At 43.6% G+C, this 27993-nt stretch overlaps 2 protein-coding genes across 6 annotated transcripts in view; both read right to left on the bottom strand.

Moving 5' to 3' along the window:
- Positions 1–548: 548 nt before the first annotated feature.
- Positions 549–17845, bottom strand: TAL1 (TAL bHLH transcription factor 1, erythroid differentiation factor). Of its 4 annotated transcripts, none has more exons than XM_030571449.1 (4): positions 17638–17845; positions 9292–9711; positions 7981–8072; positions 549–1568 (listed from the first exon to the last, which is right to left on the bottom strand). In XM_030571449.1, exons 2-4 carry the CDS (start codon positions 9705–9707, stop codon positions 1150–1152), a joined length of 927 nt encoding a protein of 308 aa, XP_030427309.1. In that variant the 5' UTR covers positions 9708–9711; positions 17638–17845; the 3' UTR covers positions 549–1149. The 4 variants fall into 4 exon arrangements, with proteins under 4 accessions (XP_030427309.1, XP_030427307.1, XP_030427308.1 ...); XM_030571447.1 differs by lacking the exon at positions 17638–17845 and adding an exon at positions 14778–14906; XM_030571448.1 differs by lacking the exon at positions 17638–17845 and adding an exon at positions 10054–10992.
- A 4303-nt stretch (positions 17846–22148) lies between these two features.
- STIL (STIL centriolar assembly protein) overlaps positions 22149–27993 on the bottom strand; it is a 30662-nt gene continuing 24817 nt past the window's right edge. For both annotated transcript variants that reach the window (XM_030571842.1, XM_030571841.1), the window contains exons 15-17: positions 27416–27608; positions 26650–26906; positions 22149–24068 (exon numbers count right to left, since the gene is read on the bottom strand). In XM_030571842.1, coding sequence (XP_030427702.1) covers positions 23237–24068; positions 26650–26906; positions 27416–27608 — 1282 coding nt within the window. In that variant the 3' untranslated portion in view covers positions 22149–23236. The remainder of the gene's footprint in view (positions 24069–26649; positions 26907–27415; positions 27609–27993) is intronic.

The following is a 27993-nucleotide window of genomic DNA, read 5'->3' as shown; positions in this document are numbered from 1 at the left end:
CTGTGGCTGTGAGTCTCAGAGTCCAGGTCAACTGCTTTGCTTCTGAGAACTCTAGAGATGGCCACATCCTTGTGTAGACAAGGCTCCAGTGGAAATCTTAAGTAGACAAAGTGTCAGGATCAAACCGGGGGACTAATGAACAGACGGGGGGGGAGGAAGGGGGAGAGAGTAAGTGAAATAACCATCCTTTCTTTTCTATCCCTTCTACACACACACACACAATTTGTTATTCCACTCCTGCCTTTGTTTTAAACTAAAATACCAGGATGACAATTGCAAGGAAAATTCCTGCTCACCCATACTGAAATGTGTCGTCCTTGGGTGACGTCATGTCCCCACTGAAGCCAATGATGAGATTCCCATAGACTTCAACAGGGCCAGGATTTCAGCCGTTAAGCAATAGTTGGGAGGGGAGAGAGAAGGAAACATCTATGTACCTTTTCTTTCAGTGGATACTGCACGACGGTTATTAAACAGAAGTAATTCCACATCATAAATACAACACCTCAAACAATCCAAAGTTAGGCTAAGGTTTGGGGGGTTTTTGAAAAAAAATAAGTCTCATTCCTTGTAATAGTTCTTTAGTGGGAGGCATTTTTCAGCGTTTTAAAAAGGTAAAGTCAAAAGCTCTTGGACAACAAGAAGGCATTGTCCTAGCTTCCACACCGACAAGTTGAATATACGTCATTAGAATAGTTTGGAGAGATGCTGCAGAATTGTTAGAGATTTTGGTAATTTCCAAGCGCCACATGCAAATGAAAGGGACATGTAGCTTCCATTGACAGTGAAAGAGGGAGTTGCTGCCTGTTTCTGAGCCATGATTATTCTGTTTCAAGAGACCATCATCAAATCATTCGATATTGAAGAGGCGTCAGCAATGTTCCCTCCCCACATCCAGTATTACATCCATGAACAATATGTACAATAAGATGACTTTCGTCTCTGTCCGATCAAGTACCTAAATGTTGAATGTCCACTTGATTTGGTCTTGTTCTCCATCAACTCGCTATCCTTTTAGTTCAGGGATTGTGACCTTTAGAAATATTCTTTCTGGAGATGTAGAGTTGGGAAAATACAGTGTAATTCCAAGACCCAGAGACTTAAGGTTTACTTTTCCCCTCTGTGTTTTAGGAGGGATCTGTAAGGTCGTCATCGCTGGGCATTGCCTTCTACAGGAAGAATGGAGTGATGAAGACTCCTCGTATGCTTTGAATCTAATGTTTCATGTTCTTCTGTGAAGCTGTCTGGGCTCCCTGCTCCATCTAAAGAGCTTCCACAGCTAGAATTTGGAGACAACATGTCCTGCAGGAGATCCTCTTGGACTATCCCAGTGTCTTTGGTCACTTTGCCCCTCTGGTTTCCTTCTTCTTCCTGGTCATTAAGCAGTTTGGCCAGGAAGTTGATGTATTTCATAGCCAGACGTAAAATTTCATTCTTGCTCAGTTTTTTATCAGGTGGGTGGGTTGGAATGAGTTTACGAAGCTCTGCGAATGCACCGTTGACATTCTGTTGTCTCCACCTTTCCCGGCTATTGGTAAAAATACGGCGGACCACTTTTGTATGAGGACCTGAAATTACAATAGTGCATGATTAGGGGAGCCATTAAACAGATTATTTATCATTTCACTTAATGGTCAAAATTTCCCAATGTGACTGACTAACTTTAGGCACCTACTTCCCTAGGTAGGCATCTCAACAGAAGTGGTCTGTTTTTTTAGAATTGCCACAACTTCCGTTCAAGCCAATGGGAGCTGAAAATTTTGATACAAACCCAAAGCTGGTAGGGAGCTTAAAGCTGTTACGTGTCCATACGTGAAATGAGTTGCTGGTACTCAGATCAATTCCTTGGGAACAGGTAGCCACATTACAAAACCAGCCTCCCTCCCCCACAAAAAGAAAATCCAACACCAAAACCAAACAAAAATGAGTGCCTCTGTTGGAATTCTGAATGGAGACCAGGAACCAAATCATCCTGGAACTGCCCTACCAGTTTTAGAAGCTTTCTCATCAGGTCAGCATTGTGGAGCATTGGCAAAGCAGCTGGAGCACCTTACAATGACGCGGTCGCTGACCATGCTTTTCCTGTCCTGTAGATACCCTCAACCTGATTCTATTTTGATTTACTTTTGTAGGAGGGAAAACAACAATAACATACTGCTGTTAATTTAGCCTGGCCAGCAGCGACTCCATTTAAAATGGCTAGTTTTACCCGATGGCCAGTTTTAGACTGAGTGTGTTAACCTAAAACAGGTAACATCTCGGAAGACCAGATAGATAGCAATATTGACAGTGTGTTCTCCTTTCAATGTGTGAACATAACACCTACTGCCATTGGTGGGGGGTTGCATGCATGGAGGGGAAAGATTTATCAGTGGGTCCTGCCATGCATAAGATCCAGGCTGGAGTGCAGTCTCAGCATCCCATTTCCCTGGACCAGTGGAAGCATGTACAAGCAGGCATTCATTCCAACTATTGGACAGTGCAACTTCTACCCAAATAGTACCCACAGAGTGTATTATTATTATTACATATTTTGCTTTCCATAAATCATTATTGAAGGGGCCTAGCAGGAGACCTCATGAGCCTCTGGAAGGGTTGCCATGGCAAAAACCACTCTAAAGATGAGAGATGTGCCTGGAAAAGCACAGCACCAAGGACAAATGTATGTATAATATCTATGGGGGTGACACTGAATGACAGATCTCATGACCTTGTACAGACACATGACCACACGCTAATCTCTTGAAATCCCTTGTCTGATTACTGCATCATGGTGGGAATAAGTCACTGACCAATATGCACCTGCCTGTGGTCAGTTGTTTAGACTGCCCAGTGTTCCATCATCACCCAATACTTGGGATGCTTTGGCTCTAGCCATGTGCCCACTGCACTGTGGGTGTTTTGGTTGTTAACATGCACATGGACTCCTGGAGTGAGGAGTTCAGCTATAGCAAATGGATAATAGACCATGTGCTCTGAATCTCACTTACAATATTGTTGCAACATACTAGTAAAATGTGGCTGCCTCCTGATAAATCCACCCTCAAGATCAGAGAAGACAGAAATCCCAAATGCTAGGTAATGAAATGCTGGCTGGGGAAAAGAAAACACTGACACATGATGTGTTGCGAGAAAAATCCATTCCATGGGCTTTGCAACTGGAAACACTTCTAAGCAACCGCAGTCATCGCTGCGACAGATTCAAGCTACTGGCCCCTTCAAACCAAATCAGCCACGTATAAGCAAACAGACACATCTCAGTCACATTACCAGGAGCTGCATAGTTGAAATGCACAATAGTCCCTTTCCGGTCCATCATTTCCCACCCCAGATTCCCTCCTCCCCTGCATACACAGGAAATTGATCGTGTGGGATACGCCCACCTGATCCTAACAGATGCTCAATGCTCCAGAGGAAGGCGAAAAAGCCAAGGTGTTTGCCAATGCACCGTGGGGGGGGAAATGTCCTTCCCGACCCAACCCTGTGCATGAGAGCAAGCATCACCATCATTAAGTAAAAATTTAATTTTGCAACTTTCAGGTCCTTAGGGGGAATCTAGTTATCTGGGCACTTATTGGGCCTCCCTCCCTGTAGCATCTAAGCACTTCACAAGCATGAATGAATTTACCCTCCTGATTGCCCTGGGAGGTCAGAAGCACTCTCATCCCCATTGTACAGATGGAAAAGAGAAGCTCAGAGAGATCAAAGTGACCTGCCTAAGGTCACAATGGGAGTTTCTGGCAGAGCCAGGACTAAACCCCACATCTCCACAATCCCAGTCAAGCACCTAAGCCATGACACCATTCTTCCACTTTCAAAGAGCACCCTAACTGAGCATTCAAATGCAGTTGTACCATCTTAATGACAGGGATTGGTTCTTACTCTGGATTTGTACAGCACCCTGAACACAGGTCCCCAATGCTAGGTGGGGCATCCAGGCAAAACCATGACCCAAATAATAGCAATAGCAGGGCTATTTGCACTGCTAGCCTATCATTAAAGATCTCTCAGGGTATGTTTATGCTGCACATTAAGCCTGGAGTCTGACTCAGGTTTAAGCCCACGGCCCTTTCCCATCCACGTGCAAATCAGTCTGGCTTGGAACAGCAAGCACTCAGGAGCTGGGTCCTTCTAGGACCCTGCTGGGGGGGTGGGCCAGAGCCCGATTCCTGCTGGGACTCAGGTCCAAGCCTTGTCATTTTGCACTGTGGACACAGCTCAAGCTCCAGACCTTGCAGAATGCATGTACTGGCAGCACAGCTGTGAGGCCGAGGTCCAGCAATTGCAAACCCAGGTTTACAATGCAGTGTGGACACTCAAGCATGAGCATGAGTGTGGAAACACCAAGTGCAGGTCCCACAGACCTAGATTTACAACGCAGTGTAGACATAACCTCAGCGTTCCTGTTACAAAGCCCAATTCCAAGACTCAAACAGACTCCCCTGAGCTTAAAAAAAATATCAAGAACATGGAAATCAGATTCTCATGCAGAGAGGATTTTGTTTAATATCACAAAATCTCTTTTGCTGCTTTTGAATTTGAGTGGGAAAATATGAGAGATCACTAGCGTAACAAAAAATTTAAAATAACCAAGGGTCCAATCTTGCATGCACAGAATACCCATTGAGGTCGCTGGTGCCCCTAAGGAATTCATTCATAAATTTTTTAAAATGCTGTGATTATCTAAGATGACATCAGGCATAACGCAGACCATAGAATTTCACCTCGATTCCTGCATTGACATCAGACACAATGCAGGTGTAGAATTTCATCTCCGGATTCTTGCATTGAACACAGTAACTATGGTTGAACTGAAGCATATCTTTTAGAAAAACAATCATCCTTTCTTGATTTAAAGATTTTAAGTGATAGATAACACAGGATGCTTTGTGGATAGGTTGTGAAAAACGGAGGTGTTCTTCTAAATGAAATTTGTCCAGTAAGTAATTCGGAAGATTGAACAGGGCTTTCTCCATAATTTATTAAATATAACAAAAATTAAAAGGAGAAGCAGAAGACATTTTTCAAAATCCCAACAGAATTTTTTTTTGCAAACAGTTTTCAAAACTTTTTGTGAACTTTATGTATTTATTTGTTTTGCAGCTGGCTTGGAGAGCGGTCAAAACATTTTCACACTTCAACAAAACGTTTTCACAACAAAGGATTTTGATTGGAGTTACTTTTGGGGCTTCACAACTCTTCCTGTCTGAAGCAGTTCAGCTTGTGCAGTTCAGGGCTGAGCCCTGTGGGGGTGAACATGAAGGCTGGGAGAAAGCCAGGAAGCCAGGCGGCTTGTTACTCATGATCCAATAAGCTGAGAGGAGCAGGCACTGCAGGTGGGGAAGCCAGTGAAGAATCTGCTCAGCTGACATCAGGAGCTACTGAGACTCTGCTTGCAATATATATTGTTATCTTAGAACCTTCAGACATATTTCTAGGTCGGTGACTGGCCTGTCTGCTATCAGTTTCTTCTTAGTGCAGGTTTTAAGCAGGCCAGATTAAGCCACTATTCTGGTTGGCAGAGGAAGCAACTGAAAGGCCTAAACTTGGCCACCATACTCTCATTTCTGTACCTCACTTATGCGCTGTCCAGTCCCCTGCCCCTGTGAATGCCAATTCTCCACCTGCTCATTCTGGTTTGAGCATAAATCAAACTGACTTGCAAAGCTTGAGAGCTGCCATTGACCCAAAAACTGAAATTTGCATACCTACATTGCCTCTATTTTAGGAGAAAGAGTCCAGGCTTATTTTGCCATTCTATCTCCCAAAGACCGCTCCCAGTTTAACGTCTCTGTTTCTCCCCCCAAATGCCCCATGTTGCAAATCTTGTCAGATATGAAATACTCCGTGACAGACAAACCACAACCGTTCTGAAGACATCACACTTTCTTGTATCAGCTGCAGTCCACTGATGTTAGTGGAAGTTGCATGGTCATGTTTAGGGGCACAATTTTGCCCTATTTACTTGATTTGCTAAATATAAATTTGATCCAAAACCCCATGGAATCTTTCCACTGACTTCAGTGGGCTTTGGATCAGGCCCTCTGGGCCTGCAAATGCTCACTCATGTAACTTTAAGGTTATTCACATGCATAAGTGTTTGCAAGCTCAGTGTCCCAGTCTGCTTTCTGAGATACACCCCCCAAAACTATCCTAGTTCAATGGCCTGATCCGGCAAATATTTAATCAACCAATTTGGGAGGCACAGGATCAGGCCCAATGATTATACCTAATACATTATCGAGTAAATACATATTCAGTTTTCTTTCAAATACATTTATATGTGTACTGCTCATCTAAACAGTTATTGAGTGTATTATATATAAGTAAAACTTCACATCTAAGCTAAAAACAAGTGAACTCAGTGGTAAGGTTAAAACTCTTGCTCAGACTCTTATGACATTGATACACACTTGTGTTTTTACTTGTCAGCCTTAATTATTATTTATATAATGGTAGAACCTAAAGGCCCCAACCAAGATACGGCCCCTATTCTGCTAGGTGCTGTGCAGAAACATGGCGAGAGACAGTCCCTGCCCCAACCAGCTTACAATATAAATGGACAAACAGACAGAGGATGGAGGGAAAGGGAATAACATCAGTACAGTGAGCATGGAGTGATGTTCTGCAAGCATTATGTTAGCCTCACCATTTTCTTTTGAAATATGGAGGACTGGGGTTTTATTTGGATAGGTTAGCTGAAAAGAAAGACAAATGGAGGTAACTGAATTTCCAAGCTTTTGTGGATTTCAATGTTTTCTCATTTAAAATGTGTTTTCTTTTTATCCTTTCATCTCATTTATATAGACATCTGTCACTGTGGAGAGCTTTAGGCTTTGATTTAAAAACTAAGGCCCTTTGACTGGAAACATACACACATAGGAGTGTTTACTCACACAGCCATTCCCATTGAAACCCATAGGACTGTGCAGGGGCAGGTAGTGACATAATATCCTAGGCTTTTTAATTCCTTCCCTACTTTGAAAGATTTTTAAAAATACATTATAAACTCTGGGTCATCAGTCTGGAAGCAGAACTGGTCAATTTCAAAGGAGAATTCTGCTTGAGAGCTTCTGGCACAAGGCAAGCCTCTATATATGGTGACTCTCTGAGGCGTCTTTGCAATTACTGCACCTCGGAAGAATGGCCCCAGTTCAGCAAAGCACTCAAGCATGTATACAAGTCTCTCTCACTACAATGGGACTTAGGCCTGGTCTCCACTTAAAACTTATACTGGCATAGCTATGTCAGTCAGGGGGTGAAAAACCCACATTCCCTAGACAATGTAGCTATGCTGATAAAACCCCCCGTGTGCATGCAGCTATGCTGACAGAGGACCACTTCGGTCAACATAGCTAACGCTGTTCAGGGAAGTGGCGTTCCTGCACTGGCAGAAAAACCCCTTCTGTCTTGTACACTTTATCTACACTAGGGGGCTAGGCCAGCATGGGCTCTGTAGACATAACCTTAAACAAGAGCTAAGTGGTTTGCAGAACAGGAATGGAATTAAACACCTGCTAGAGTGCATTGCTGAACTGGGGCAATATTATTAAGTCCTTCATCATCAGACTGGTTACCAGATGGAGCAGGAAATATTGGCTCCATTATGCAGGAGTCAAGACCAGGGCAGGAGCATGCTATCAGACAGTAGGAGTGATGTCATCCTCTCCCTCATCCCTTTAGTGCTTTGTATTTTATCCCAACATATGTTGGTCTAAGCAACTTTCCCATGGGAGGGATGGGATAGAATGGGATAGCTCAGTGGTTTGAGCATTAGCCTGCTAAACCCAGGGTTATGAGCCCAATCCTTGGGAAGACCATTTAGGGATCTAGGACATTAATCTGTCAGAGGGTTGGACTAGATAGATGACCTCCTGAGGTCCCTTCCAACCTTAATATTCTATGTCATCAACATTAAGCACCATGTACACCCCTTTGCACTGGATATACACCATCAGGGGCAGAATAAAAGATTCTCACCATCACTGATCTCTACTTCATAAGGAGATGGTCTTCTTTTCATTCTGTTGTTGTTGTACATTGAGAAGCTGTCTGGCTCTCCAAAAAACCCACTGCAAACAAGGTACAAAGAAAAAGTCAGAAAAAAATGAGGAAAACACATAGATACACTTCATGAAGAGTTCTCCCATGTCGTCAGGGTTCTTCGAGATGGACTCTGCACATTTCCACTCATGGAAAGCAACATGGGCATCTGTGCAGCAGCCACTTGAAGACGAACTATTAGATATTATAGGCCAGATCTTCAGCTGGTGTAAATCAGCATAGCTCCATTGACATCAAAGGGACTTTCAAATCTATCGAGCTATGCCAGTTGATACCAGTTGAGGATCTATGTATGCATTTGTGTGTACAGATATATATACACATACACATATTATACATATACATATTATACATACACTTACATATGCAGCATAACAGACATTTGTCTTAAGTGACCAGGATAAAAATCTGTAAGTCTTCCAATCAATGTGATAGAATTCTAATACACTTATGTGCACTTTCTGGCACGTCTTTTAAGACAGGAGGCTACCTGATCTCTGGAACAGATTTCTCTAGATGATATATAACACACATGTGCTAAACTACTATTAATTTGTATTGAATGAGAGAAAATGGAATTGAATTGCATTATATAACTGCAATGTAGGGTGTATGTATATTCATTTACACGCACTACATATAATGCATATTCTGAAGCAATCTCTTCCCACTGTCATGATTATTTGTAGGGTCACACACATCTCACTGGGTGCAAATAGCTGAGAGATTTCTTCAAGGAACCAAAACAATTGCCCATTAGATAAATATAGCACTGTCTACTTTTACACCTTTGCATTTAAAATATTACATTTTAATATGATTTTAACATATGCAGTATATATATAAAAATTACCCTTGTTCCAAGGGCTACAACAGATGTTTTGCTTTGCAAAATTACATACATACAAACTCTCCCACAATTATCCACACACAAATATTGCATGCCCGGATAGAGAAAGGTTCCTTTGCCAGACAACCTCCTGTCCTTATGAACTTCGGGGTTTATGATAGATGATAGATAGATAGATAGCCACGTGCAGGACAGGAAGACAGAGAGCGGTCGGAGAGACAGAAGAAGAGAAACAATCCTGCAGGTTTCCGAAGAAACGGTACTTCATCTCAGGCGCGGATGCTGCTGTAGGACACTAGTGGGGAGACAGCGGGAGCAAGGGGCAGCCAGACAGACAGACAGAGAGGACGGACGGGGAGATCGGGCAGGGCACGGACCTGTTGATGGCGGCCAGCGGCTGGCCGATGTTGTAGAGCATGGCTCTGCCGGCCGCCGGCAGGGGAAGCGCCGGGGGGCTCAGCTGCACCATGCGGGCGTCGCAGGCGGCCTCGGCCGGGGCTCTGCACGGCTCGGCGCCCGGCGCTCTCTGCATCGCCTCGCCGGGCGCCTCGCGGCCTTTTATGTCCCTGCGCACCAGCTCGATCACCGGCACGGCGGCTGCGGGGGGCCCGGGGGAGGGCCGGCCCGTCTCCTTGGAAACCCCATTGAGCAGCAGCTGGGGCTCTCCTGGGACCTCCATCCCCCCGCGGCTGCTCTCCGGCTCGCTCGTGCCTTCCGCTCCCGGATCGTGCTGCTGGGGGGGCCGGGCATCCCGCGGGTCACTGGGGGGCAGCTCCGCCGGCAGCCGCTCCATCGTCCTGGGGGAGAGAGGAGAGGAGGTGAGGGAGTGGGGGGAGCCCAGGGCACCCCTGCGAGGCGGACAGACCGCCCAGCCGAGCGGGGGGAGAAAGAAAGAAAGAAAGAAAGAAAGAAAGAAAGAAAGACGCTTGGGAGAGGGATGGAAAGAAAGAAAGAAGAAAAGTGGGAGGGAAAAAGAAAGAAAGAAAGAAAGAAAGAAAGAAAGAAAGAAAGAAAGAAAGAAAGAAAGAAAGAAAAGGGATAAAAAGAGAGGAGAAGAGAGGGTGAAGGAAAAAAGGAACAGAAAAGAGGTGACCATGACAGATGTTGCCAGTTTGACAGCAGCGTCCAGGCAAACACACCTGGGCCGCGAAGGAGCCCATTGTTCCGGCCTGGGAGCCAGGCTCCTGCCCAATGATTTCGTAGCAGGAGAATTAGCCGAACGATTCTTTGGCTCAGAAGAGAGGCGCGCTCAGCTCTGTGTACCGAAGCGCTCGGGCAGCTTCTCCGCCAGTGCAGGACGAGAAATGAAATCGTGGCCCCATTCAAGTCAATGGCAAAAGGCCCCTGGACCTCCGTGGGGCCAGGATTTCACCCAGTCCTTAAATAGATGAGGATTCACCGGAGCCAGGGGCGGCCAAGAGATGGGCTGGGTGCAATCCCCCAAAGCCCAGGGATCACTATTCCTTCCACCGTTAGCCTTAACTTAATATCTCTGTGCTGCCTGTTTAAGCCTCACATTTAATCTTTTCCTTGAGCCAACATTTGCTGTTGCACTGGCAGGTGACTCAGCCACCCCTGGAATCGGTTTCTTTTCTATTAATTTTTTTGCAGTCCAGAGAGAGAGAATAAACTCCAGGGTCTGAAGACGCGGACGTGATGGTGTTTAAAGAACAGCACATTTTTATCGAAGGGTAAACCGAGAGCTTCGGGACCCATTAATCCAAATATTCGTTCACTTCCCCTCCAGGAGCAACAACAACAACAAAAATAGAACGAAATAAAACATTCTTTTTCTTAGGATTTCAGTTAATGCTGACGAAAGGACAGGGCTAAATAGGCGTTTGTTGGCGAGATTTCCAATGGAAACCCCGTTTTGCTGCTACCGCAGGTTACACTTTTGAACTCAACCAACCTTCGTGGAAACGATTGATTTGAAGATGAATGTATCGTGGTTACGAGCTCTAAAGAGCATGAAAGAACGTGTCTATTTCTAATTCGAGAACTGTTTAAAGGGGGATTCTATTTCTGTCTGGACACATACACACACTGGATAGCAGTATTTACATGTATGTGTGTATCCTACATTATATACACACGCATATAGATAGATAGATAGATAGATAGATAGATAGATAGATAGATAGATAGATAGATAGATAGATAGATAGATAGATAGATAGATAGATAGATAGATAGACACACACACACACATATACTATAACATGCAGGGCCATTGTGGCGATTATATTGCATCACAATAATTTTATATACAAATATATAGCATTCTATTATAATCCTTCGCTATAAACATAGTAGTACGTTTGATTGCTTTAACACGGAACCATTGCAATCTAATACACACCCACATAATGTATGTATTTCTCAGCAAAGTCATTGTGATAATTATGTTGTTATACAGGGAGATACAGCTGAAGTATGAAATTCCACTCATGCAACAGAGTGATCACAATGGCTTTGCTGAGAAATATATGCGGGGTCTGTATATTTGTATACACTCTCTCTCTCTCTATATATATATATATAACTAACTTTAACTATATATAACGATATAACTATATAACTCTATAACTCTCTCTTTCTATATATACAACTATAACTATATAACTATATATATAACTATCTATCTATCTATACATATTATAATCCCCCCTTATGCGTAAATTAAGCTTGCAATTTGGATATATAAAACTATATATATAAAATCTTGCATGAGGAGAATTTAATACTTAATCTATATACAATGATTGCAATGTTTTGCTGAGAAATATAAGAATTTAGTATTTCCGTATTAACGTAGTAGAATATTATACAATAGATAGATAGATAGATAGATAGATAGATAGATAGATAGATAGATAGATAGATAGATAGATAGATAGATAGATAGATAGATAGATAGATAGATAGATAGGCAGGCTGTATGTGGATAGACAGATAGACAGACTTCCCATTCATTTCAAACAACTAGCTTTGTCTATAACCAAGACGTGGAGTCTGATCAAATGTGACAGCAATGGGAAATAGTTATATTGCTCCAAAACAAATGCCTACTCGGGGCCTATTCTTGAGTAAAGAGAGCAGCATCGGGTTCATTTGATGTTTCCTATTTGGGGGACATGTTACACCGTCGGTTTTTGTTTTAAGCAGAATGGCCCCTGGCTTTGGGCCGAAAGACCCCAATCCTGCACCTGTTCTACCTGATCGTATCCAAAATGTGTTAGGTACGTTTGAAGTCAAGTTGTTTAAAAAACAATCTATGGGCTCCTTCTCTATCCATTAGCCAAGGCAGGCAGGAGACAGGACACATCAGCTGGGCAAGGAGCTGTTTAGTGGCTCCTCTGCCATCAGACAAACACATGGATGTATCGTTACAGACAACGCATTTAACGCTGAGAAATTATTATTTCCTCCTGAAGTTTGGTTTGTTCATTTCAGGGCTGGGTAAGTAAAGGGGGCCCAGTGCTTTACCGAAAGCAGAAGTCTGATCTGATCCCAGACTCGGCCTTTCTAACCTTAATATCCTTGGCTTCTGCGGGGTTCAGTTAACCAGGTCGTTTGTAGAGAAGACCTGAGAAAATCCCCGGGCGCTGGCCCTTTCCCAGCCACCTCTCCAGAAAGGGTCTGGGGGATATGGCATCGTGTGGGCCATTAGGCACATCTGTCCTAGTGAAGCAGGAACCCCTCGAGTGGCCTGTTCCAACAAAAGATCTCTCCGGCTCAGGGCTGCCTTCTCCCCTCTCACCTCAAGGATACTCACGACTTGACAAGGAGAAAGGGAACCCATATCGGAATAATGCAGCTAATTCCCGGGGGCGGGGGGAGATCTCTTGTCCCACATTAAAACCCTGGAGCCGACGTGATGGACATCAAGATAGCAAACGCTGATAGAAAGGTGTGTAGCTACGGGGGCCGGCCGTACACCCACCCTAGCCAATCAGGACTGGGGGACTGGGAGACTGGACCCGAATATCATCCCCCCTTGTGCGTCAATTGGGCTTGGAATTTGGATATCACATTAAAAAGTATTTAGTTTCAATGTATATAGGGATGTTTATATTATTCATAGGTTATATAAACAGAAACACACCCTATCTATGCACGCTACATGTATTCTCTTTAATTAAATTATAATGATATATACACACACACATATATATAAATTTATAATTATATATATAATTAAAACACGTTTATAAATATTTTTTGTTTTAATTATATATAACAAATTTATAATACATGTAATATATATGTAAATATCTTGTTCTTCTTATTCATATATTTCTATTAATAAGGGGGTTTAACATGGATGCAAATCCCTTACTAACATAGACATATAACGTAAAGATTTCTCTCTACATATATCCCATCACATACACGGGTCGAAATAAAACAAACGATATATTTGTATTACCGGACTAGAGCCGAAAACAGGATGTTTGTCTTCAGCTGGCATTTCTCAAACCGATGCCTGCAGATTTGCAGACAGGCTATTAAAAGTGCAGGGCCTAGAAATTAAACCTAAAAGCCAGCCGGGGATGAATAGGCAGGTTGAAGCTTTTATATAGCACAGTCTGTCAGGATTTCTCATTGAAAGTTTGAGATGGAATCCAATCCTGAATATCGGTTATTTTCAGTCCCAACCACACAATAGAAAGATTTCCCTCCTGTCGATTCCTTTAGCATGAAATTAGTTATGAATCAGGACGATATTTTTTTTAAAATCCGATCTTTGTGCCTGCTTAAGGGATGTAATCCTAAAGGCTACATGAACTCCCTGGGTCGAGAGCTCTGCCTAATGTCTGTCTAGTCCGCATCTCTCTCCATAAAGTTGAGAAGTGGAAATATTTCATTCTGGGATCTCTTTCAACGAGTTAAACCAGCGTACAATAAAACAAGAAAGAATCAGCAATTTTAAACACATCCTTCCTTTCCCTTCGCAAATATACAAGGCGAAATAACAGCGAAACACACAGACAATCACCAACAAGCCATTAGCCAAAGCACCTTATTTTCTGATCATTTCACAGAGCATTTCCCGAGCCTTTTCAAATGCAATGGTAGAAAATAATAATCGTTTCATTTTCCGAAGGAAGATAAATAAGTAACCCTTCCCAACCGATTTTCCTCTTTGCTTTCATAATATTTCACACTTTTAAAACATCAGCAGAGAACCGGATTGAATTTGTGTCTTTCAGATCGAATTTGTTACTAGAAAAACATGAGGGTGGTGAATCCTATAATTTTAATGTCTTAATTTCCACTTCTCCTACGTAATTTGTGCTGGTCCTAGATTCTTTGTTTAGAACTGTGGATCTGACGGGAAATTTGTGCCCATTAATCCAAGTATTCGTTCATTTCCCCTCCAGCAGCACCACCAGCAACAAAAACAAAACGAAATAAAACATTATTTTGGAGTTGCTTCTTGCCAGCTAGATTCAAACAGGGCCTTTCCGACGAACTGGCTCCATAGCAAAACCAGATCCCGATGCAAAGGAACAAAACCGACCCTATCCAAACCTATACACCCATATCTATACTTCGCTTCTGCATCTGCCCCGAAGAAAGGGTTGTTAATCCTGCCTTCTCTCTGCAGCATCAAATATCCGGCTGCTTTGGGATCAATTTGCTCAACGAAATTTCCCAAAAAGAAAAAAAGATCCGTCCCTTCCCCCCTCGCCTCCACCCATTGAACTGAGAATTGTTTTTTAATTTTAGTTGCGCATTATTACATATTGCGCAACAACCGTGAAAATGCTCGCTTTGTCTCCAAAAGGAAGCCCTAGAAACAATGCGCAAAATACAACGCTGTCCCCTTTATATATACAGAGATCTATATACTCACCATTTGCTTTTCATTGGTAAAAGTGAGTGGAGCCATTTTGTGGCCTATTCATCGCTGCTATATTCCCCCCACCCCCCTTTACGGTAGTGCTGGGTGGCTTCACTGGAGCAGGATCTAATTCCACATCACGTCCAGTTTCCTATTTAGTATGGAGAACGGAACACTAGAGCAATGTGGCCAACAGAGATAACGCCCCAGCAATGGCCCGCCTGCCCTGATAAGCTTCTAAACCCATTATTTATGAAATGATTCATTATTATTTGGCAATTTTATCGAAGGAAAGCGGGAACTTCTTGCAGGGATATGCATAGGAATAACTTAGGACTGCCTGCCTTATAGCTTTTTCTGTGTGTATGCCCAGAGGCTCTTAAAAAGACACCGTAGAAAAAGAGTAATAAAAAATGCACCATGACTGCCCACATTTGAATAGCAATTCTTTATTTTAGTCCTCCTGGAGGTTATTATGCCCCTGCATTTTTTTGATTAAATATGGAACACCTACTCGGTTCTTAATTAAATTTAATGAGCCAAAATAAATTGCTGGAGATATTGAGGGGGGGAGGGCTGTCTGGGACAATAGGGTAAATAAAGCAAATTGACAGGGAACAGTTAAACAAGATTCCCCCCCCCTCAATATTTCTTCATTGCAAGCATAAATGGGGAAGCGGGCATCTCTAGTTTTAATTTAATCTGATTAAGTTTAGGAAGGGGTGGTAAAAGACTCTGCAATCTATGTGGGGCTAGGGGATTTAAAGTGGGGCGAGGAGTGTGTGAGAAATAAAAGGTAAATCCTGGGAAATAATCATCTTGAAACTGGGAAAACACAAAAGCATCTCGGATCGTGCTCGGTCAGTGTAGCTGGGCTGTGAAACGTGTGGTGGAAGAGACTGGGGGGAGAGAATCTGATTCTTTAAAACAATAAGCCATGGCTGGAAGAGAATGATCTGCCAAGATAGCAAGTTAGTGCCATTTACAAAATAGAAGATCGGGTGGAAAATGATTGCCGTCCTTTAAAGTTGGAGGGCAGCAGGGATTTCGGGGATATTTTCCCCTATCCTTGAGAAATACATTGGCTTTTTAAATTCTAAACCATACAGTATACGCAGTATCAAGGGGATTATCTGGGGATTGAGCAGGGGGTTGGACTAGATGACCTCCTGAGGTCCCATCCAACCCTGAGATTCTATGATTCTATGATTAACACAAGGTAAATAATAAATCTGGATCAGTCATGTGGGGAAGGGTCCACACTAGCTTTTTACAAACGTGCTAACTACCTCGATTGAAATACCAACCTATTCACTTTCAGTATTAAAGTGTAGCCCACAGGCCTAGGTCCCACATACACGTGAATGAACCCTACTAATCAACTAATCACCGTTACAACACCGAGCGTGACACACATATAAACAAAACAAAAAACAACTAAGTAGATAACGAAACCAAATATATGATGCCACCCTGGTTTGCCCAGGATTAGATCGTGATTTGGTTGCACATGTGCTGTCTTTTACAATTGCGGAATGGCCAAGCAACCTTCAGGGGAATGACTGGGAAATAGAGTGTAGTGTTGGGGCACTAAACCCCCCACCTTGATTTATTTCCCCCCCCCCTTTGGAACAATGTGGTGGCCGCTTGTATCTCAGCGGTTTTCTGTTTGATCAGCAAAGACACGAGGCAGAGGATAGTTGATGGCTGCGCCGTTGAGGTCTCTGCGCTGGATCACAATCGTTAGAAGCTGCCTGGGTTTTTACCAGCTGTCACGTGAGGAAAAGACGCAGCGTTTTTCTCTCTTACCCACACACTCCTACCTGGCTACCTCCCGCTTCCCAGCCCTGAGCGGTTTGCCTGCAGGAGGGTTTGGCGTGGGAGCCTGGCTCTTTGCAAGAGATCCCATTACCCGTTTCCTAAAACGCAGCCAGCCTCGTCAGTCGTGGAAGGCAGAGAAGGCAAACGCGGTGCGTTGGGCATTTCAGAACAAAGGGTCCGAGGACACGGGGCCACGCAAAGCCACCAGAATCCTGGTCCTTTCACCCCCCCGCAGGCGAGGGACGAGGAAGAGAAAAGATCGGGTTTGGCCGGGGTTTCACAGGCGCCTTTGCGGCCAATTCTCCTTCCACCCAAAGGCTAGTGGCTCCAGGCGAGCCAGTTCTGAGCAGCAGAGACTCCCCAAAACCCACAAACCAGAAAGCAGGGGGACGCCAGGCCGTGCAGGTTAGCGGAAACCGACAACGAACAGCGATTAATTCGTTATTAGCATTAGCCCCCCCCCCCAAGGCGGGGAAGGGAATGGGCGTGCGGGGGGATGTGATCCCCTCTAGGGGACCCAGGAACCCTGCCAGGACGCAGGTTCCGCCCCCGAGCTTTTCACTTAGCCTCCTGAGACAGAGGTCTCCCGCTCCTGGGCCCGATCCCGCTAGGCACGGCGCCCCCAGGCTCAACCACAAATCCTGCCCTCCTCCCCCACCCTCTGCTCTTGTCTCCGCCATTGGGCCCTTGAACCTAACTCCCTGATGGCCCTTTGCTAGCGGTTTAGCAATGCACCCCCCGCCGCCAGGCGCTTGAGCAAGGCAGCTTGCAGGGTGGCACATCGTAAAACACACGTGGGGCTAAACCAAAGGCTGGTTATTTCCCACCGGCCACCCCTTCTCTGGCTAGATCCAGATCGAGCTCTCTCTCTCCCTGGCCAGGGGAAGGATGAGCAGAAATTATGTCTGGTCTTCCCTCCCCCCTTCCCTTCATTGCCAACTCCAAGCTGTCCTTTGGGGGCTCCCTGCTTGCACTTGAGCTGCGGTCTCCTCGGAAGGACCCCCCTCGCGTGGAAATGTTTTACCCACGTGTCCCCCCCACACACACACACCTGTACCAACTGCTGAGAGGGGAAGGGAGAAGGGCCCTTGAGCTTCCTCGTTTCAACTTTCCTGCAGCGGCTTTTCGAGGCCCCGGTGGGAGAGACGTCCCGGGGCTGGCTGGATTGATGGGTTTCCTGCCCTGCGTTTGATGTGGAGTGTGAATGGGGCGGGGTGGGGGGAGATATGGGGCAGTCACGACTAGCGGAGTCTTTGCTGTGCGTGTTTCCAGCTACATCCAGGAAGCACGATCAGTTTCAGCCCGGCTCCTCTCAGCAACAGGAAACGTTAAAGATAGAACAGACTGGGCTGGGGAGGGGAGATTAGGAAGTCAAGCCTTGTGTGTGCCTCCCGATCCATATAGCCATGGCCTCACTCGCGTCCATTGTACCTCATTTCTGTATCACACACTGTACAGATCAACAGGGGGATCCATCGCCTTACCCCACCTTCACCAGCCCCCTGCCGTGTGAATGGGATCTGCCTTGGAGAGGTTCATACCAACGCCCCTTTTACTTTAGTTATAATTAAGGTATTCCCTGTAGGGATGGACACCGACGGTGAAAGCAAGGTGGGCTAAAGGAAAAGAACCCACATTTAACAGGCCAGGCCTGTATTCTCTACTCTGCCCCAGAACCAAAGCCCCCTGAACACACTGGGAGTGTTTCCCCTGACTTATAATTGCCCCCTAGAGACCAGGGCAATTATTTAACCTATCTTCCCCCCTTTCCCCTTTTCATACATCTTGTCTCTTTAGAAAATAATTTAATTGGGGCAAGGACGGTCACTGTCTCTGTGTCTAGTTAATTTTAGGATACCAGAGTGCTGATCACAGGGGAGATGCCAAGTGACTATTGCAGCAGAGAGCAATATTAACACCTCCCACCTTGACCCAGTGTAGCATCAGAGTCTGGATGGATTAAACAGTTACTCACCTTCATGTAACTGTTGTTCTTTGAGATGTGTTGTTCATGTCCATTCCAATCAGGTGTGCATGTGCTGCGTGCATGGCAGCCGGAAGATTTTGCCCCTAACAGGATCTGTAGGGGCAGCCTAGGGGCCCCCTGGAGTTGTGCCCTCATGGTGCTCAATGTAGTGCCCTGCCAACCTGACACAGCCCTTCAGTTGAGGTAGGAGGGTAGGTATTGGAATGGACATGAACAACACATCACAGAAGAAGTTAGGAGAAGGTAAATAACCATTTTTTCTTCTTCACCTGGTTGAAAATGACATGATCAGGTTCCTGTCTATCCTTATTCAGGGTCCTGTCAACCCCTGCTTCAAGATGTGCTCTAGCAGCTGAGCTTATTGTTTTTAAAATTACCTTTCTAAAGATCTTTTAAAAAAAAAAAAAAGTCTTCAGAATGTTGACAGTCTAAACCAATGCAGTTGGCATCTTCTTCAGTTTCCAGTGGGAAATACTGAACAAAACAAAGTAGGTCAGAGGTATGAATGGCCTCATCAATGTTCAGAGTTAACATCTCATGAAATCTAGCAATGACAGCTTTAGAACATTAAACCATTTTATTATTTGAGCAAACACATCCAATAGCTAGTGGGCTTATAACTGATTACGAGAGGTTTGTACCTTCAAACATATTCTGAAGGGGCTTCAAAATATGTAGACAATGGGGGAAAAGTGGGCCTAAGAAGAGCCAACAACTATTCTTGTTGATCATTAAAGCAATCTACTTTGACAAGATACAACCGGTCATAACATGGACATAAATATATAGGTTAAAGACCACTGGAGTCTAGATGATGCCACTGAATATTTTGCTTTAAATAGTCAATATCTTACCAATATTTTTATTCTTCCATTAGCCTCACTTGGGAGTATAACGGAAGACAAGATTGTAGCTTTATTATAACAAATTGCACAAAAAATAACCCTGCTAGCTCTAAAAAATACCAACCACAGGCAGCAGAACCAAAGGTCATGAGATAGGCACTTACCTCTAGAGGACAGAGGCCGAAGGCTACAGCTGGAAAGTGCATCTGATCTCTTGGTTGCACACAAGCAGAAATTGAGATAAAACCCATGAGGCCATCTCCTCATTGCCCTAGGGCACGATGCAGGACTCATTACAGCATATTCTCAGTACTTTCTCCAGTTCTAATTATCACAGGGTCCCAGAACTTGGGCTCCAGCCAGAGCCCAGAAGTCTACACAGCAGCGAAACAGCTCGAGCCAGCTGGCACAGGCCAGATGCAGCTGTCTAGTTGTTGTGTAGACACACCCTCAGTGACAGCTTGATGTTAACAAGCAGACATTCTAACCTGTTGAAAGCCTGCTCTCCCCTTCCTCCCCACCAGCTCTTAGGTTCCTCTTAGAAGGAAAGTTGGGCTCTGCTGAGAAAGGGACTGGTATTGCAGAGACAGGGCTGGCTCTAGCCATTTCGCCGCCCCCAAGCACAGCGGCACACCACGGGGGGCGCTCTGCCACTTGCCGGTCCCGCAGCTCCGGTGGACCTCCCGCAGGAATGCCTGTGGATGCTCCACCCGAACCGCGGGACCAGCGGACCCTCCTCAGGCACGCCTGCGGGAGGTCCACCGGAGCCGCTTGCTGCCCTCCCAGCAACTGGCAGAGCGCCCCCTGGGGCATGCCATCCCAAGCACGTGCTTGGTGCGCTGGGGCCTGAAGCCGGCCCTGTGCAGAGAAATCAGAATATCTGTAGTGGAGCAAATACTTGGAGAGTAATTGTGGGGAGGTGTCCAATTCCCTCATTCCAATCACCCTTTCAATTATTTATGCACAGTGGAACAGCTTCAACAGGAGAAAATGGACATTCAGATGTGTGGATCTCTCTCAGTGGCTAGAGCATATTCCTGAGAGGTGGGACACTGCTGTCAAATCTTATCCCCCCCTTCTGCCAGAGGGGGCAATTTGAAGCTGGTTTGACACATCCCCAGTGAGTTATAAGGTGGGCACCTCCTCCAGCTCTTGTGTAGAGCAAGACAGGCACGCAACTCATTCCGGCAAAAAACTGTAGGCTCCTAAGATGTCCAACTCCAGGGAGCTGGTTTCTGTTAACAGACCGCTAGCATTGATAGGTGCCTATCTGTGAGAGAGGGCAGGACTTGCCCACCCCCCTCAAATCAGCATCTCCCATTGGTTAGCCTAGGCAGCTACCCACCTAGCAAGCTGGATCTCATTCTTAGGCATTGAACTCGGCTTTGTTGATCATAGTATTGTTCTTGGATTTTCTAGGCACCATGATGCTCAGTGTTGCAATGCCTAAGTCCCCTGTATGGATCCCACCACTAGTACCTGGCTTCTGTTCTAAAGTATGAGCTAACAATAACTAGAATAAAAATTCTTAAGAATTGTAACAGAAGATATATTTACTGCCCTGGATTCCAGCTGGTCCAAGTAGAGACCAGACTTCCAGAGGGTTCACATCACATTCAGAGAGGAAGGAGTAAGATTATCTTTATACACTGCAAAAACTTCCAGTGCACATGGTGTTGACAAAGCCTGCTCTCCACAACCCCTAGCCAACCCTTGTAGTGCTACTCTGTTCTGTAAAGTCTTTGAGGTCACAGTGGAAGCACAGTGGCAGGGACAAAGCTTGCTGCTTCTACTGTAGCGCATTTCACAACACTAAATCCCTGCTAAGAGTTCAGAGGTAAAGCAGCAAAGAATCCTGTGGCACCTTATAGACTAACAGACGTTTTGGAGCATGAGCTAAAACGCATGACGTTTTGGAGCATGAGCTAGAGGTAAAGCAATTGCTTGCTTGGTGGTCTAAAGTGAAAGGAGTTCTAGGAAGCAATTTTTTTTGCTCCCTACTTTAGAAGTTGGGAAAGAAGGTAGGGGTTCTTAGCTCCTGAAGGAGGGTGAAATCTGGGTTGATCAACTGCCATACACAGCCTGTCATTGATCCATCTTGCATTAGAACATAAGAATGGCCGTACTTGGACAGACCAAAGGTCCATCGAGCCCCATATCCTGTCTACTGACAGTGGCCAATGCCAGGTTCACCAGAGGGAGTGAACCTAACAGGTAATGAACAAGTGATCTCTAGGGACACCATTCTTTACCTATCCTGGCTAACAGCTATTAATGGACTTAACCTCCATTGAAACAAGTTGTAACTAAATGCTGATTTAGCATAAATACACTGGATTTATCAGCAAGACACTAGATGGCTCTAGTTCCATTAGGGAGGAGTTTATTTTCCGATTTATGACTTCAACTTCCCCTGAATTCAGTGGCACTGGACTTCAACAGGAGCTAGATCAGGCACTTGGTTCCTATTGACTGTGACAATTGATTGCTATTCTTGGAGTCCTGAGCAGAAGCTAGGCTCCAGGTAAGAATTAACAGAGCTCAGGAAGAATTGTTTTTACATGGCTGGAGAGCACCTGATAAAAAGTAGGTAGAGGGGTTACCATTAAAGTCAGTACATGAAATGCCATTTTCAGTTATATTTAAGATTGTAAATAACTTATTAAGTGAAGCCAGTGACAACAGACAAAATATTGAACCAAAAAAATCTAAAAGCTCATTACAAAAATGGACCAGTTAAAGAAAAAATGAATAATTTATTAGATTCATGAACTCAACAAACATATATCTTATAGGATTAAAAAAAAAAAAAGGCTATTTCAGTAATGCACTCCAGAGTGTTGATGACAGGTTAATTTACATATTAATACAGAAGAACAAAGTAAACCAATTAGTTTGCTTGTCTTTCTTGAACTCAAGAATTGTTAAAAAGTTTGAAAACCAAGTGAGACAGCGTACTTGCAATTTTACTTAAGGTTAGTCACTCATTTAACAGTTAACTGTGATTGCTATATTGTAAGTGTTTTAACAAGGATTAAACACCACATCAAATGTAAATAAGCAACAGATCAATAGTTCAGTTTTGTATCATACAGATTTGCTTGGTCTTTTATGATTAATGTGTACTTTCCAAATAAATAGACACTCATTCAGTAGAAAGAAAAAAAAACACAAAAAAGGTATAAACATTTAGTGCTAATTTTACTGACCTTCTTGGGTTTTCATGATACATTTAATGTCTATTATATGTGCAATTGTGGCTCAATTTTAAATAATTTTATACTAATTGAAGTCAAGGTTATGCTTTTCCACATACAGTAACCCTGCCATATGCTTGGGTAGACTTGAAGTCAGTCATTGTGTTCATTCTATTTGAGTTTAAACTCCCACCTACACATTATACCCTATAGCTCAAAGTTGGCACAAATGTATAAAAATGTCAATGATGCTTTAAAAAAAAATGCAATAATTGAAAAGTTAAGAAACAGGCATCATTAAAAATACATTGGAGCACACCTTATGTCCAGACATTCTAAATTGATTGACCTTTTGGATATTAAAAGTGTATCCAAACTGTAAACAAAAGTACATATGTACTTTAAAAATCTGACAGCCAAATCCTGGTCAGCTGAGCATCTGGTGGACCAGCACTGTATGACATACTCAGTTTTGTTAGCCCTTTGTTGCCAAGAAAGCTAAGTAACCTATAAAGGCAACGTAATCGTTGGCTTCTTCTAATCTTGTCCAACCTTCAGAAGCCTTCAAATCCAAGAAATGCTGGTTGCCAGTCTTTTCCACCCCCCCTCCTCAAAAAAGGTTCAGAACAATTTTGGCAACTGTCTGAGGTGTTTTACATCGAGAAAGGTACCAACTGAACTCATGCTGTCTGCCTGATTTAATGTCTCAAGGGTGGGAGTTTGTAGATTTTCAGAGAAGATCCGAACATTTCCCAGGTTCTCCCTGTCAGGTTGCTGAGTGAACTCTACTTTCCCAGCTACAAGTTCGGTTTTTGGCTTTAAGTCCTTCAGAATCTGCTGTGAATTCTCATGTGGCTGATGATCTATTTTTGGAGGACAGATCTCATTTGTAATATTTCTCAATACAGGACCATCGGATTTTGATAGAGAGTAACTTCCAGTTGACTCCTTGTAAGGTTTCAGGTTAATGGATAATCTTTCACAAACTCCTTCAGAAGATTCTTTCCAGAAGTTAAAACCCTCCAACATGGGCTTAAAGTTTCTCTGTAACACATCTTCACTCTTGCTAATATTAGAGATGCTGCAGTTCTGAGTTTGTAGCTCCTCTTCATCTTCGCTATTGTCATTGCTTTGTAGGAGCCCATATCTTTTCATGTACTTCTTGGTTGCAAAGGACATATTGTTTGGCGAAATTAAGCTAAGACCCATCATGCTCTTGTCCATATTTGCATGTAAAAGGTTTTGGAAAGACGAATCTTCAGAGTTTTTTTCACTTGTGTGACTGAGAGAAAGCTGTGTCAGTTGACTTTCACTTAGATACTTGAGTGCTATTGCATTTGCCTCCATACTCAGATCAACTCCATTGGGAGTTAACCCACTCATGCCAACATTAACAAATGACATGTAGTTTAGTCCAGAGACCACTGCTTCAGGATTTATGCAGGCCAATACGCTAAAACACAAAGCACCGAAAATTAAGTTAAATTTAGCTTTATACTGTGTTCATATCATTTCAGAATACCAACACCGTGAAGTTTATTTCCTCCCCTCCTAAACTCGCTGAAATATCTGGCTTTTAAGTAGGCTATTTGTTCATATAATTAACACACACACCCCTCACATAGTATGATTGTGCATTTTACCTAATGGGATCTACATTACAGAAAAAGATCCACTAGTGCAATGTTTCCCAAACTTGGGACATCACTTGTGTAGGGAAAGCCCCAGGCGGGCCAGGCCAGTTTGTTTACCTGCCACATCCGCAGGTCCGGCCGATCACAGTTCCCACTGGCTGCAGTTCGCTGCTCCAGGCCAATGGGGGCTTCTGGAAGCGGCGTGGGCCAAGGGGTGTAATGGCTGCCTCTTCCAGCAGCTCCCATTGGCCTCGAGCAGCAAACCGCAGCTAGTGGGAGCCCTACACAAGCAGCGTCCCAAGTTTGGGAAACACTGCACTAGGGGATTGAGAATAATCATCCCTGATCCAATGCTGATCACAACTTCAGTAGTGTAACATAGTGATAGGAAGCCTCAGGCAAGCTTCAGGGCTTTGTAAGTTAAGACCAACAGTTCAATATGCCACCCAAAAACTAATTAATAGTTCGTTGATCTCTACCCCGAGATGCAATGTGTCCTAGTGGTTAGAGCACTGCCCTGGGACTCGGAAGACCTCAGTCCTATTCCCAGCTTGGTCATTGACCTGCTGGGTGACCTTGGACAAGTTACTGCACTTCTGTGTCTCAGTTTCCCCACCTATAAAAATGGGAATCATATTGGACTCTTTCGTGATTGCTTTGAGATCTACTGGTGAAAAGCGCTAATGTGAGGGCTGACTATTGTTTATATACTGCAACGTAGCCCAATATTTTTATCCAGATGGAAGACAGCCTCTGCTGTAAACCAATAACTGGTTAAGGATTGCTTTTTTGTCTCTATGGGAAAATAATGCCAGGACATCTAGAGATTTTTCCAATATACCCATTTCCAAAAGCCTGAAAAGAGAAGTTGAGAGACTTTTATTGTTACTGGGAAGGATACAGTTTTTCAAGAGCTCTTTCAGAATGTGAAGGAAGTTCACTCTTTCCTGTCCTTGCTCTATTAAACTCTTGTAATGTTTAATCCTAAAAATACACGGTCCAGACAGGCTCCAAGATACTGGTGTTCATTACTTCATCTATTACAGGCTATGTGCTTCAGATTAATAAATCCAGTTTCCCCAATATCAAAAATTGAAGGCATCCATGTACTCCAGTGGTACATGTAGAAAGATGGACTTGTGAGAAAAACAGACCACCAAAATATAAGCAGGAGGGGCCTTGTTCTCAGCTTGTTCCCTACCGTGACGGAGACAATTGTGAAGATCTCAAAATCAGCCACAAAGATGACAGAAGGAGGGAGGGTTTTTTTTTTGTTTGTTTTTAAAAAGAGGTATATCAAGAAGAGAGACCTCTAGTTTGTTTTATAGTTTCACACCTATTAGCATGTTAATAGAACATATTAACAGAATACAAGCTTGAGAGTGATGGTGGGGAAAGTTTGATACAGCCAGTAATACAGGCTGTCTTAAACTTTGGTAAAAGCACCTACTGCAATGCAAGTTAGAACAATTCTCAAATTTTTTTCCTACTGAGCAGAAGTTCCTGGGACAGACATCTCCCCCATGCCTGCCTGCTTGCCACTATACCTTCTTTGCACCAGCCAGAACTCTTAGTTTACATGAATAAAGAAACATGGTCACATTAAGGATGCATAAAGATGAAAACAAAGCTTGCTTTAATGCAGCTGGGTTGGCTCCTTGGTAACCTTTATCTTCCCACCCTCCATTTTTAAACTATGTCCTCTCCATGGATTCAGGCCTGTACCTCTTCTCACTGCCTCCAGTTTCCCACTGCTCTAAGCTCTCCATATTACTTCATTGACTGGGTCTGTCCTCATCTCATGTGTTTGCTGTCTCTCTAGTTTTAGTCTCATGCACAAGTTTGACGACGACAACTAAAACGTACACCAATGAAATACAAGACAAAGGAGTGCTTGAAACAGCCACACAGCATACAGAGATGCTTGGATTTTACTTTAAAAGTTTCGTTGGTTAAGAAAGCCTCTAGCAATCCTCAGAGTTTTGTACTGGGATATATCCAGCATCAAACACCACTCCTTAAAGGACAATGTGGTTTAACCTGTGATAGCAGGAACATTGTGGCTAGTTATGCACTGCCCAACCCAAGTTTGAGAACTACTACTTTTTCTTTTTTTAAAAGAAAAATTAAGGGGCTATCCTGTATCTAGTGCCTGTGTAAATATCTGGATGGAGTCCAGCTTTTCCTGCCATTCTCTTCTAACAGCTTTAGCAGTGCCTAGCATGAACTAGGCTGAATAGGTCACACTAAGCTTGTGTTCCCTGTGCATGAGTATCAAAAACATGGTCCTGGAGGTAATGTTTTAGGCCTTTTTTGCATCACTACTTGCTCGCTGGGGCCTCTTGGTCCCTCTTTGTCTTTCTATCTGAAGAGAACGAACAGTGAAGGCTAACACTTTACCTGGCATTCTCTACTTTGTGTGCATTTTTCTTCATTTTGTCAGGTGATTCAATTTTCACACCAAGGTTCCTTAATTGCTTAAGGGTTGCACTAATCACGCTCTCTTTATCCGTCAGGCCTGGGTCAGATACTGAACTCCTTTCCTTTGGGTCATTAATATTCCGACATATGGTACCATCATTGTTGACCATTGTTTGTTTTGTAGATGGAGGATCACTTTCTTCACAGGATGACTTTAAGAAGTGGTTTACTTGACCCTATATAGGGGAAAAAGCATAAGCATGTGTGGACCACCAACTAGTCAAGGGCACAGAAACATGACAAAGGAGTTTACTATAGAATCCTGTTTTGTGTTATTTATGGCATATTTACTCCAAATCAAAGTACCATACAGCTAGATCTGAAAATAATGTGACTTGTTTGTCAGAATAAGTTAACTATTGGTATCACTAAATGTTGTGTATTAAGTGGTGTGCAAAAATAAGATACAACATTTATGCATAGATGGGAGCGAAGGGCAGAATGAGTATTTAAATCTCCAAGAAAAGCAAGTCACAAACTCGCCTCTCTTTTGCACTGCAGAAAACATGAAGAGGTGAGATGCATGTGACAACCATACACAGTTTCAGCGACATGAAAGCCACAGTAATGTACTGCATGGAACCTATTCTTGTTATGAGAACGCACCATGAAGGACAAGTGGCAAATAATTGTAAGATATGAAAGACAAGCAGATATTAAAGGGTGTATGTTAAAATACTTTTACCAATATATCCTGGTAAAACTTCTGATCATCGGATGGGTGTCTAGGTAGTGATGGACCAGCATGCTCAGCTTGTGATTCATTTGGTGCCACCATGTGGTAGTTAGCTCCCTCCGTGGGTCCCGACTGTAAACACATGCTAACACTTTCTTCCAACAGTGAATTCGGAGCACATGCTGGGGAAACTAGCTCATTTCTGAAGGAGACAGAACAATGAGTTAATACACCATTGGATTTTTTTACTTTGTTTTAAAGTAACTTATGAAACTAAATCTTGGAAAATTATATCATCTCTCAATTTCTCTTACTGTTCTCCAAGATGTTGAAAAGACGAGTGCGTGCAGCAAAGAGCTACGAAAATGATTTAAGGGCTGGAAAAAAGTGCTTTACAGAGAGGCTGAAGGAGCTCTGATTAACTTATCAAAAAGAAGATCAAGTATTGACCTGATTACATTATATAAGTACCATCATGGAGAGGATATACTGGTTACTAATCTACCAAAAGGAAGGGCACAAGAACCAACAGCTAGAAGCCATTTTTCTGCAGGGAAGCAAAGAAGTCTGTGGAGGACAAGAATTCT

The sequence above is a fragment of the Gopherus evgoodei genome, chromosome 8, assembly GCF_007399415.2.
Source record: "Gopherus evgoodei ecotype Sinaloan lineage chromosome 8, rGopEvg1_v1.p, whole genome shotgun sequence".
Taxonomy (NCBI): Eukaryota; Metazoa; Chordata; order Testudines; family Testudinidae; genus Gopherus; species Gopherus evgoodei.
Note: the sequence above shows the minus strand (reverse complement) of the source record. Positions and strands in the feature narration are given on the sequence as shown.